At 44.9% G+C, this 12,204-nt stretch overlaps 1 protein-coding gene across 6 annotated transcripts in view; it reads left to right on the forward strand.

Moving 5' to 3' along the window:
- Window positions 1–11,744, forward strand: part of PRKCQ (protein kinase C theta) — a 146,345-nt gene extending 134,601 nt beyond the window's left edge. For all 6 annotated transcript variants that reach the window (XM_032258165.1, XM_032258161.1, XM_032258166.1 and 3 more), the window contains exons 17-18: window positions 7,277–7,405; window positions 10,541–11,744. In XM_032258165.1, coding sequence (XP_032114056.1) covers window positions 7,277–7,405; window positions 10,541–10,696 — 285 coding nt within the window. In that variant the 3' untranslated portion in view covers window positions 10,697–11,744. The remainder of the gene's footprint in view (window positions 1–7,276; window positions 7,406–10,540) is intronic.
- Window positions 11,745–12,204: the final 460 nt, after the last annotated feature.

Raw genomic sequence — 12,204 nt, forward strand, 5'->3', positions numbered from 1 at the left:
CATCATTTAGGGAGATAATTTTTAGCCTTATGCTTGCTATATTGAAAATGGGAATAGGATAAGATCCTTCAACGTGGGAAGCTATCTGGGGGTTTTAAATTTAAAACTAGAAAAATATTAGCAGGCTCATCTTTTTTCGCTCATCTACTTTTTTGCTCTTGAAGAAGTAGTTAGAATTAAATGTAAAGGGAATACACTTCCACCTCTCTAATAAAAGTGACAACTTGTCTTGGGCATTAGAAACTTGGAGGCAACTCCAGAGCACTCCTTGGAAAATCAAGACCTTGAATCTGAGAAGTGCTGACAAAGCCCTCACAGGATCCCCAGTCAATGGTAAAGAAACAAGGTGTTTAAAAATTCGAGCCAGTTCCATCCAGCTTTCACTTTCTGACTGTGATCCAAACAAGCAATAGCTTAGAAAATTCCCTCAACAACCAATTAGAGGTACTTTTAATGACCAAACACAGATGAAATGAAAGCTAATTTCAAAATTAACCAATTTAAAAAGAAAAAAGGATGACAACAGTAAAAATAAGTCAGTGGGATCTGGATATAAAGTTTCTTATTTTATGTAAAGGCAGCTCACACATTGTTACAATAGCTACATTTGTAGCAATAAATGTAGCAATTGTAATAATCAACTGTGAAATGTGTCAGCTTGGGCTCCCTAACAACCTACCACAGACCAAGTGAGTTAAACAACAGACATTTCTTTCTCACAGTTTTGGAGGCTGCAAGTCCAAGATTAAGGTCCAGCAGGGCCAGTTCCTGATGAGGACTCTCCTCCTGACTGGTAGACAGCCACCTTCTAGTTGTGTCTTCACAGCAGAGAGAAGGAAATTCTGGTCTCCCTTTCATATGCGACCTCTGCGCCTGTTGGATCAGGACCTTACCCCATGACCACATTTAACCCTAATTATCTGCATAAAGGCCCTACCTACAGTCACATTGTGGACTGGGGCATCAACATTTTGAGGGGGTGCCATTCAGTCCACAGCATGAGGCTGCACTGTGAAGCCTAGGCCAGCAAAACCCACTGGGAATAAAAACGAACACAAAGCTTGGTCTATACAACCCGAGGCATGAGAGCACCTCCAGACTCGGGGGCTATCTCCAAATGAGTCCCAAGGTGGAGGCCCTGGAGGGAGAGTCACAATCCCCCAACACCCATCATGCCTCAAAAATGCCAGCCTTCCGCCCTGTGTTTCCCAAACCCAGCCCACCTTGAGGATCTGCAATGCTTCGGGCCAGGATGGAGGGTGAAGGAGGGGCAGAGGTAACCAGGAGTAACTCCATGGAGAGAAGTTGGAAGTGATGGTTCCAAGGAGAGAAAGATTGGGTGGGAGAAAAGGATTGGGAGGAGAAAAGGTGAAAAGCCATGACCTGGAATCCTACTCAGCAATGAAAAGGAACTGTTGATCCTTATAAAACAATGCAAGGCATTCATGTTGAATGCAGAAGGTAAATCTCAAAAGCTCATGCTCTCTGAGCCCATTAATATCACTTCATTGAAATGACAACACCATAGAAATGCAAGTCAGATTAGTGGTTGCCTGGGGTTAGGGTGCTGGGGACAGGAGGATGGGCATGACTCTCAGGGTGCAGCACAGGCAGATCTTTGTGGTTCAGATCTTGCTTGGCGTGGAAGTTGCCCATATCTGCACATGTGATAAACGCGTAAGTAGTATATACACATGGTACCAGACCAGCTCCTTACCTTATGCTGTCATTATGTGAGATGGAATCATTGAGAGACATAGGGTGAAGGGCACATGGGACATCTCTGTACTATCTTATCAACATCCTGTGAATCTATAATTACTTCAAAATAAAGTTTTAAAACAAAACTAGGGCCAGGCGCAGTGGCTCATGCCTGTAATCCCAGCACTTTGGGAGGCCGAGGTGGGTGGATCACAAGGTCAGGAGTTTGAGACCAGCCTGTCCAACATAGTGAAACCCCATCTCTACTAAAAATACAAAATTAGCTGGGCATGGTAGCAGGCACCTGTAACCCCACCTACTCGGGAGGTTGAGGCAGGAGAATCATTTGAACCCAGGAGGTTGGAGTTGCAGTGAATAATCTGTCAGAGCTACTGCTGTTCAATTCCGCCACTGCACTCCAGCCTTGGTGACAGGGTGAGACTCTGTCTCAAATAAAATGACTAAATCTAAGGCTAAATGCCTTGCAAACACCAAAATAACAGTCATCTGCAGAGTTTCAGGGGCAAGAGAGAGATTTGTCCCAAGAGAAGAAAATGAATTTGATTGAATAGAAACTAAGACAGTAAGGGATAAAGAAGAAAAGAGGACTGATGGGTGAAAGAGGTTTTTTTCTTTTCTTTTTAAAGACAGAGTCTCGCTCTGTCACCCAGGCTGGAGTGCAGTGGCACAGTCTCGGCACACTGCAGCCTACGCTTCCCAGGCTCAAGTGATTCTCCAGCCCCAGCCTTCCATAAAGCTGGGACTACAGGTGCGTGCCACCAACGCCCAGCTGATTTTTGTACTTTTTGTAGAGACGTGGTTTTGCCATGTTGCCCAAGCTGGTCTCAAATTCCAGAGCTCAAAGCAATCTGCCTACCTTAGCCTCCCAAAGTGCTGGGATTATAGGCATGAGTCACCATTCCTATTCAAGAGGCTCTAAATGAAGCTCGTTCAACCCATGCCCTGCATGTAGCCCAGGATGGCTTTGAATGTAGCCCACCACAAAATCATAAACTTTCTTAAGACATTATGACATGTTTTAGTGATTTTTTTTTTTTTAGCTCATCAGCTATTGTTAGTGTTAGTGTGTTTTATGTGTGGCCCGGGGAAGCTAATAGATTGGACACCCCTGTTCTAAGTTTACATAGAAGAGTTTGGACTTTTTATTTCCCATGTGAGTTAGTAAAAATTCCATGAACTTTCTCTCACACATATTCTTGCAGTTAGGCTGATAAAATTAATTTCCATCATGCAATCTGCTGCCCATAAACTGGCTTCCAGCCTTATTTCTATTCCTCATTTGCTTGGATCCAACAGCTCCCACATTCTTGAGCCCCATTTGCTGAAAACATAAAAGGTAATGCCATTTCTCAGAAATTTCCTCAAGGGAATTTAACAAAACGTTATCAAACCAGAAGAAATAGGTCCTCAGGAAAAGCCAAGGAGAGCAATGCTGCATGGCACCTGTGACAGCAGCAGAACCAGGCCTGTCACCGTCAGCCCCCAGGGCATGGATGCATGTTGTGCAGTGAACAAGTGCACACTGGAAGAGGCTGTGCTCCAGCTAGAATTCCAGTGGGGACACTGCTGTCCAGTTGACGGTTGCCAAAGAAACACCCTTTATGTCCTCGTTTATCCATCCAGGATGTCCTGTCCATTTGTTTGAAAATGAGGGGAAGTTAATGATCCAGAACATAAATACCTCTTCCTTTCATAGAAAGACGTATCTGAGGAGGGACTGAAGAGGGAAGGCAGGCTCCAGGTACAATCTGTCAGCACTGCTGCTCACTGTCCTCCACAGCCTGAAGCTGCGTTCTTGCCCAGACTGTTCAATAAACTTAAACAAATTCCAACTACATCCTATTTTTTCCCATCAATGTAAACCTCCATCCTGACAGCTTTTACAGACAAAATCAAGTCTTCAGGAATTGTATTTCATCTGTGCAGCTTTCTAGGGGTGGAGCTTCCAGCCTGGGCCCCCTGTGAGGTCTCCCATCATCCTCAGGACCCCAGTGGGTTGAGTGGCTGCAGGGCAGAAAATATACTAATTTTTGGTTCTGTGCAGAACTAGAAAGAACACTGAAGCTCAGAGCTGGAAACCGTATGCTCTGCTCATGACACATTTTATATTTTTCACGTATTTTTTCATTTTGCAGGTACACATCCAAGCTCAGAAGGTCCGTTGGCATGATCCTCTTAGTACAAATGCCACATGTTCACTGGAAGGAATAGAATAGAAAACCTAGCATGCAGCACACATGGCCCAGGGCAGTTACTTATGGCCTAATTTGCTGAAGCATTGCATTAGAACATGAGCTAGGTTTTGGCCTATTCCTAAGACACGTACACCATCTATCTAATCTTGTTTCATCCAAATGTCCTTAAGAAGTGGAGATCAATCATTTAGTATCATTGTTTCAAGAGAAGGGACATAGAGCAGGTCACTTATTCCCTTTGCTTTTTATTATTATTTTTAGAAGGAATCTTACTCTGTTGCCCAGGCTTGAGCGCAGTGGTACAATCTCAGCTCACTGCAACCTCTGCCTCCCAGGTCTAAGCAACTCTCCTACCTCAGCCTCCCATGTCTCTGGGATTACAGGTGTCCACCACCACGCCCAACTAGTTTTTGTATGTTTAGTAGAGATGGGGTTTCGCCATGTTGGCCAGGCTGGTCTCAAACTCCTGACCTCAAGTGATCTGCCCACCTCAGCCTCCCAAAATGCTGGGATTACAGGCATGAGCCACCATGCCCAGCCTCTCTCTGCTTCTAAAACATCAATCTGCTTTTCCATGTGATGACTCCTACTATTTTATAGTTTGTATAAATGCATGGGGCACAAGTGTAATTTTGTTACATGCATGGATTGCACAGTGGTGAAGCAAGGCTTTTAGTATCCACTCCATTTTCTGAGCCTACAGAAAAATATGTCTTACTGTGAACTTGGTGCTTCTTTTCTATGCTGTAAACAGGTGACCAAGAAAAAAATGAGGCTAGAAAATGCATGATCTGCAGATAAACAAAGCGGAAAGACAGCTTATTCACTTACTCAGCATGCATCTACTGAGCATCTGTGTTGTGCCCCGCACCATGCTAGCTTCTGAAAGGAACAGACGTATCAGTGACGTCCAGCCTTCAGAGCTTACAGTCTAGTAGGAAAGAAGACAACCTTGGAAAAAAGATGCAATATACTAATTCTCCAGTAGAGGGAAGACGTTCTGTGGTGCACAGATGAGAGATTATCCATCAGGACAAGTGGGAAAAAGGCCACTTGTCATCAAAGTGCATAGCTACTCTGAGGCTCGGCTTCCTCAGCCGACAACGGGGATAATGATACTTACTCTTAGAATTTGTTTCAAAATCACTGAGGCATCTAGCACAGTGCCTGGCTCTCAAAGAACATTGGTAGGAGTGAATGCTGTATCAATCCTAAGAATCATGAATCATGTGAGTGATGTATGATGGTGTGATCAGTCCTGAATATGACTTGAACAGAGGAGAGAAGGCTCCCTGCCAGTGGGGGTCATTAAAGAAAGTTTTACAAGGAAAAGGGGGTAAAGAGCCCTGAAAGATAAGGCAGAATTTAAAGATGGGGGGCAGGAAATGGGAGTGGACTAGGGGAGGGTATCTCAATGCAAGATAGAAATATCATTAGTGAGGGACAGAGGCAGGAAGGCAGGTGGTGTTTTCAGTGAGCAGAAACGTTTGTACAGGAGGGGGTTCTAATGGGGATGAAAGGACCTGTGAGTCAGCATCAGACTCCAGAGAGCCTGGAATGGCAGCTGAGGGCCTGAGGATGTCAGAACTCACCAGGCCTTAGAGATCACCTTGTCTAGCCCTTCATTTACACATGAGGAAACAGACTCAGAAAACTGACCTGAGGCCACATGGGTAGTCAGTCTCTTGGATGGATATCATGTTATTTCCACCATGCAGTGGCTTTCTAATTGGGTACTTTGGAACCCCAAGTTTCTCTAGAGAGTCCTCAGTGGCCCCCCTATGGTAAGGGGGAGAGAGGAAGTTGAGACTGTGCCAAGAATTTGCCAGTCAGATACACTGGGTGGTTGCACAAACATTTCACCCGGAACTTCAAAGAGATCCTCCTACTTTTTTAAAAAAGGGAAAAAAAAAACCTCCAATTTACAATAGTATGTTGTTTGGTTGAGATATATATATATAATCTCACTATTTCAGAGCATGCAGGCCTGCTATGTTTATGAGCAGTAAAAACAAGAGACCCTTGCAATTTAGGTGCAAATGGAGGTCGAACCCCTGTGAAAGCCTCCTGGAAAACACTGCATTCCACCACGTTTTCTGTTTTAAAGAACTTTAGGCTCCTTAAAATGCTCTATAACTCATGATTGCTCCATAAATAAACATCTAGCTGATGTAAGAATAACCGGTAACTACTCCAGACACCCAGGGGACCTGTTACTTTTCTAAGTTAATGTTTAGACTCTCCTGTTTCTTAACGCCCTTGACAGGTTTTATTTAAGTTTGAAAAATATCCAAGTTCCTTTCCTGTCTTGCCAGTGTTCATTTTGACCTCTTAGGGGGAAAGAACAGGAGAAGGAACAGTGCAAAGCAGAATGTACATATGTGCCAGCTCAGAAATTGCTAGATGGACCTTGAATTAAATATTACTCCTCCAGCAGGTTTGCAGGAGTTGAGGGTAATTCTCTTTACCCAGATGCCTTGTAGAGTCCAAAGCTGACTGTCTGGGACTAGTTTCTATTATACCTGAGTCCCCACAATGTTGGACTCATCCTAAGAATGCAGCTTTGTAAGAAATCAGACTCAATTGATGGATAATTCATCAAATGACAAATAAATTGATCCCTCACTCTATACTGTTGGATTTAATAGACCAGGAGTTATAGTGCACAAATGTGTGTGTCTGTGTGCATGTACGTGTGTATATGCATGCATATGCCTGCCTGTCTGCATGTGTCACATTTGTATGTCAGCGTGTGCACGTGTGTGTTCATGTCTGTGTGTGTGCATTTATATATACCTGTGTGCATGTGTATGTGTATATGTGTGCATGTATATGTGTATATGTGTATGTGCATGTGCTCACATTTATGTGTGTGCCAGTGTGTTCATATCTGTGTATGCCATCATATATCTGTGTTCATGTATGTGCATGTGTGTGCATGTGCTCACATATGGTGCATGTGTGTGCCTGTATGTGCATGTGTGCGCACGTGTATGTGTGTGTGTTGCTGTCTCATTAATCTTCATATCCACCTTGTGAGGAGGGCACTTGGCTCAGTTTACAGGTGAGGAAACTGACTCAGGCCTGTCAGCTGCCTGAGGTCCCATCAGTAACACAGGACGAAGTTTCAAATCAGGTCTGTGTGCCTCGGAAGATAGTGAGTCAGACACCAGCAAATTTAGAAAGGGTCCTGCAAGGGAGAGCTTCAGGACCAGATTGATTTTAGTCAGTCCTGATGAAGGTGGGTAGAAAAGTGAGGCTAGAAAAGAAGGGGCTGACGCACTGGGAAGCACCATGCGCTCCTGATGCAAAAGGCTCATCCCTGGAGACCTCAGGGCTCCTCCTCTGCTCCCTTTCAGCTCTTTGTGCGAGAACCAGAGAAGAGGCTAGGTGTGAGGGGAGACATCCGCCAGCACCCTTTGTTTCGGGAGATCAACTGGGAGGAACTTGAACGGAAGGAGATTGACCCGCCGTTCCGGCCGAAAGTGGTAAGGACTCACCCAGGGGGCGTTGGTGTCAACCTCTCTCCCTCCACTCAGGGTGGTCTGCCTGTCCAGGTCAGCAAAGCTGCTCACCCCTGCCAGAGCCCCGACTCCCCAGCAGCCCCACTCCCCAAGAGGAATGCACTTCCCTACCACCTGTTGCTGGGATGGCGCGCCAGGGAGGGGAGGTCACTCTTGTTTGCAAAATTTAACCTCTGTAGTCAAGATGCAACTGCATGAAGAATGCATTGCTGTGAGCCCGTGCCTTAGGCTGAATGTGAGTTTGTGAGAGTGACTATGAAACAAGCTGGAAGTTTTGCACATGACACACACACACACCTAACGGTCCGGTCTGGGTAACCCAAACTTGGACATCACCCCTGCCTCCTACATCAGGAATTTTGGAGCTGCTTTTTCCATGATGTTTATTGAAGTATCTGTAACGTGCTCATGTAACTACATTTCCTCATGACAACTGTTAGGTGTTCTTTGGTTTAAGGGAAAAACTACGTAAATCAGTGCTTAAGAAAAGATAGATCTGTACATTTCCATATATGTCCTCACTGGCAAAAGTCATTGAGCTACATCAGCAAAGGCAGAATGATCTGGCTCACCTGCCAGATGGGCCCCCATAAAGTGAAGGCAAAAATAAAGTAAGGTTGGGCCAAGTATTGTGGCTCACCCCTATAATCCCAGCACTTTTGGAGGTGGAGGCGGGTGGATCATCTGAGGTCAGGAGTTTGAGACCAGCCTGACCAACGTGGTGAAACCCTGTCTCTACTAAAAATACAAAGAATAGCTGGGCATGGTGGCAGGTGCCTGTAATCCCAGCTACTCAGGAGGCATGAGAATCATTTGAACCCAGGAGGTAGAAGTTGCAGTAAGCCAAGATCACACCATTGTACTCCAGCCTGGGCAAGAGAGCAAAAGCCCTGCCTCAAAAAAAATAAATAAATAAATAAAGTGAGGTCAAGATGAAGAGAGCTCCGGAGATGAATGGTGGAGATGGCTGTACAACAACATGAATGTGCTCCTGCCATGGAACTGCATGCTTCCAAGTGGTTAAGGCCAGGCACGGTAGTGCACGCCTGTAGTCCCAGCTACTCAGGAGGACGAAGTGGGAGGATTGCTTGAGTCCAGGAGTGTGAGACCAGCCTGGGCAACATAGTGAGACTCCATTTCTACAAAAAAAATACAAAAAATTAGGTGGGTTTTGTGGTGCATGCCTGTAGTCCCAGCTACTCGGGAGGCTGAGGTGGGAAGATTGCCTGAACCCAAAAGTTTGAGACTAGCACAGGCAATGCAGTTAAACCCCACCTCTACAAAACTACAAAATTAAGTGGGCTTGGTGGTGCATGCCTGCAGTTCAGACTACTCAGTAGGCCTCGACAGCAGGCTCACTTGAGCCCTACAGGATGCAGTGAGCTGTGATCACACCAGTGCACTCCAGCCTGGTGGCAGAGTGAGACACTGTTTCTAAAAATAAAATTTAAAGAGAAAAAACCATTGTTAAGAAAGTAAATTTTGTATTATGTATATCACAATTTTTAAAAATAATACTTTTTTTTTTGAGACAGAGTCTCACTCTGTCGCCCAGGCTGAGCACAGTGGTGTGATCTTGGTTCGCTGCAACCTCCGCCTCCAAAGTTCAAGCGATTCTTCTGCTTCAGCCTCCCGAGTAGCTGGGACTGCAGGCATGTACCACCATGCCCAGCTAATTTTTGTATTTTTAGTAGAGACGGGGTTTCACCATATTGGCTAGGCTGTTCTTGAACTCCTGACCTTGTGATCCACCCACCTTGGCCTCCCAAAGTGCTGGGATTACAGGTGTGAGCCACTGCACCCAGCAAAAATAATAACTTAAAAGAGTAGAGCAAAATGGTAGGTTTTCCAGCCTTAACCATTCCCTGTGATTGCTGGCAGTACCAGAGTGATTGCCTGGGTGGACATGGACCAAGAGCACCAGGTCACAGACTTCACAACAGAGTCCACCCCAGAGAACACACAGGCTATTAGTCATGATAGCGAACGGCCAGAAGAAGCAGGTACACCTCATTCCCAGGGCAAGAATAGCTGTTCTCAACATCTGTCCCAAGCTCCAGGGACCTTCCAAGGGGCCAACAGGTCGGCCTCAAGCGCTCTATTTGAGACAGTACCACATCTAATGCATGGGTTAATCATTTGTGATAAAATAAAAATTTTACCTTCTTTTTAGCTATCAGAACTGTTAAAGCATGTCTCACCTTCCACTGCAGATTAAAATTGACTTAATATTTTACATATAAAAATCAAACTTTGGTCTAAGCTTGCCCTAAAGGACATTCCCAGTTCTGCCAGTAGGAAACTTTCCCTGACCTGTGGTCTGAGCCGCCAGAGGCCATTGACCTCACAGCCCCAGGGCCCCTTGGAGGGTGGGAGGGGCCTGACTCTTCATTTTGCTTCTCTGTGCTCATAGGACTTTCTGTTGATAGGTAATAGTCGTTCTCAATCTTGGGACACTGGATTGAACACCATACTGAATAGCATGTATGAAACAGATGTTTGTTTTCCCTTTCTCTGTTGTTTTGTTTGCCATGAAAACCAATGGACCAAGGGGTCTCAAAAGAGTCTGTCCCAGCCTGTGTTGTCTAAGAAAGACAGCCCAAGGAATTTACTAATAAAATTCACAAGGGTAGGGGACTGACAATAGCCAAGAATGTGGATAAAAGAACAGGAATATGAAATTCCTTCTCTCTTCCCATCCCTCTGTTCGCACTCCCTCTCCCTACCACCCTCCCCTATCCCCGCCTTCTATTCCATGAAGACTAAACAGACAGAGGTCAAATTTGGGTGGATCATTTTTTCAAAGTTTGGCAACCCTACTTCATGTAAACCATCAATTAGAAACATGAGATCCCACTTGAATCTCTACAATGGTAGTCCTTCTGTGAATTTATTTATATTATTAAGCTGAGGACACAGGATCGTAGCCATGTTCAATGAAAGCTGTGCATGATAATCGATGGGCATTGCCTCCATTTAAAGGATTGCAAACACCAACTTGGCCAGACAGAGATTACAGCCTAGATAACAAAAATGAAGATAATGACCTTAACGGCTGATATTTCTTCTCTTTCTTTCTTCCCTTAAACTCTGACCAAGAAATCACCATACGACTGCAGCAATTTCGACAAAGAATTCTTGAACGAGAAGCCCCGGCTGTCATTCGCCGACAGAGCACTGATCAACAGCATGGACCAGAACATGTTCAGGAACTTTTCCTTTGTTAACCCTGGGATGGAGCGGCTGATATCCTGAATCTTGCCCCTCCAGAGACACGAAGGAATTTGCCTTCTCCCTGGGAACTGGTTCAAGCGACACTGCCTGGGTTCCTTTTTCAACTTGGAAAAGAAAAGAAACACTCGACAACAAAGGCTGAGGCCGGTTCTACCCCCACGTGACTTTTATCTGTAGCAGAAACCAAGTCTATTTCACTAATGACCAGGGGTCTTGACTCCTGACGTGTCTCACAGACACTCCTGAAGTTAGGTCATTACTAACCATAGTTATTTACTTGAAAGATGGGACTCTGCCCTGAGAAAGGTTTCAAAGCTTGATACTGCAATAAATGATGGCTCTTCACTCACTGCTGATCAGGGAAATGCTCGTTGAATCGGGGCAAATGGAGTACAGACATCTCAAGACCGAAATGGCCCCATTGCCCGGTCTAGTAGAGGATCTCAGCCGCAAACAAGCAACTACTAACCCATTTTATCCTGTTCCTATCTGTGGACATATAAATGGCTGGGGGGACAGCCCTGCATAGGCTTTTATGGGAATTCTTTACAATAAACAAGCTTGTAACTTGAGATCTACAAATTCATTCATTCTGATTCGCCATGAAGTCCATGGGCAAGAGGACAGGTGGAAAGTGAGAGGGAAGTTTTGCTAGAACACCTACGCTGGCTATCTTGTCAAGACAGAAATGATATTTAGAGCTCCACCAGTTAATATCGTTTCACCCTTGCCAATAAAACCTTTCCATCCGTCCACTCTCATCAGATCCCAGGATCAGTGCAGTCATTCATGCCATCCTCACATGATACCCAGAAAAGAACTGAAGTGGGTAATTCTCCTGAGAAAAGAACCTCAACCCCTGCTCCTGCCATCACTGGTGATTTCATGACTCATAAGCCCCTCTGGGAGCATCAGTCAGGATCAATGACCCAATGCATGCTGTTTGCAGCAGTCAATTGAGTTTAATTAGAATTCCAACCATACACTTTAAAAGTATTTGTGCTGTGTGTATATTTTGATAAAATGTTGTGACTTCATGACAAAGAGGTGGATGTGTAAAAAATGGAATTAAAAAAAAAAAAAAAACAATCAAAAAACAGAGTCCTCTTAATCATTTACTTCCCTGCTTGTCCCCCACAAGAACTTGGTTCTGCCATGTCGATCCTCAAATGTAGCTAGCACTGAGATGGTCTTTTACAATTGGGGGATTGGCCGGGCACGGTGGCTCACGCCTGTAATCCCAGCACTTTGGGAGGCCAAGGTAGGCAGATCAGCTGAGATCAGATGTTCGGGACCAGCCTGGCCAATATGGTGAAACCCCATCTCTACTAAAAATATCAAAATTAGCCAGGCATGGTGGCGGGTGCCTGTAATCCAAGCGACTCAGGAGGCTGAGTCAGGAGTACAGGAAGCCAAAGGGTGAGGAAGTCAGGTGACCTTAATGCAATCGTAAGAAAAGCAAGTCTGCATAATATTCAGACTCACTAGCCTAGCTCATCACACGACTGGAAATAACTAGATATTATATT

The sequence above is a fragment of the Sapajus apella genome, unplaced genomic scaffold (genome assembly GCF_009761245.1).
Source record: "Sapajus apella isolate SASKATOON/1434 unplaced genomic scaffold, GSC_monkey_1.0 scaffold100, whole genome shotgun sequence".
In the NCBI taxonomy this organism is placed as follows: domain Eukaryota; kingdom Metazoa; phylum Chordata; class Mammalia; order Primates; family Cebidae; genus Sapajus; species Sapajus apella.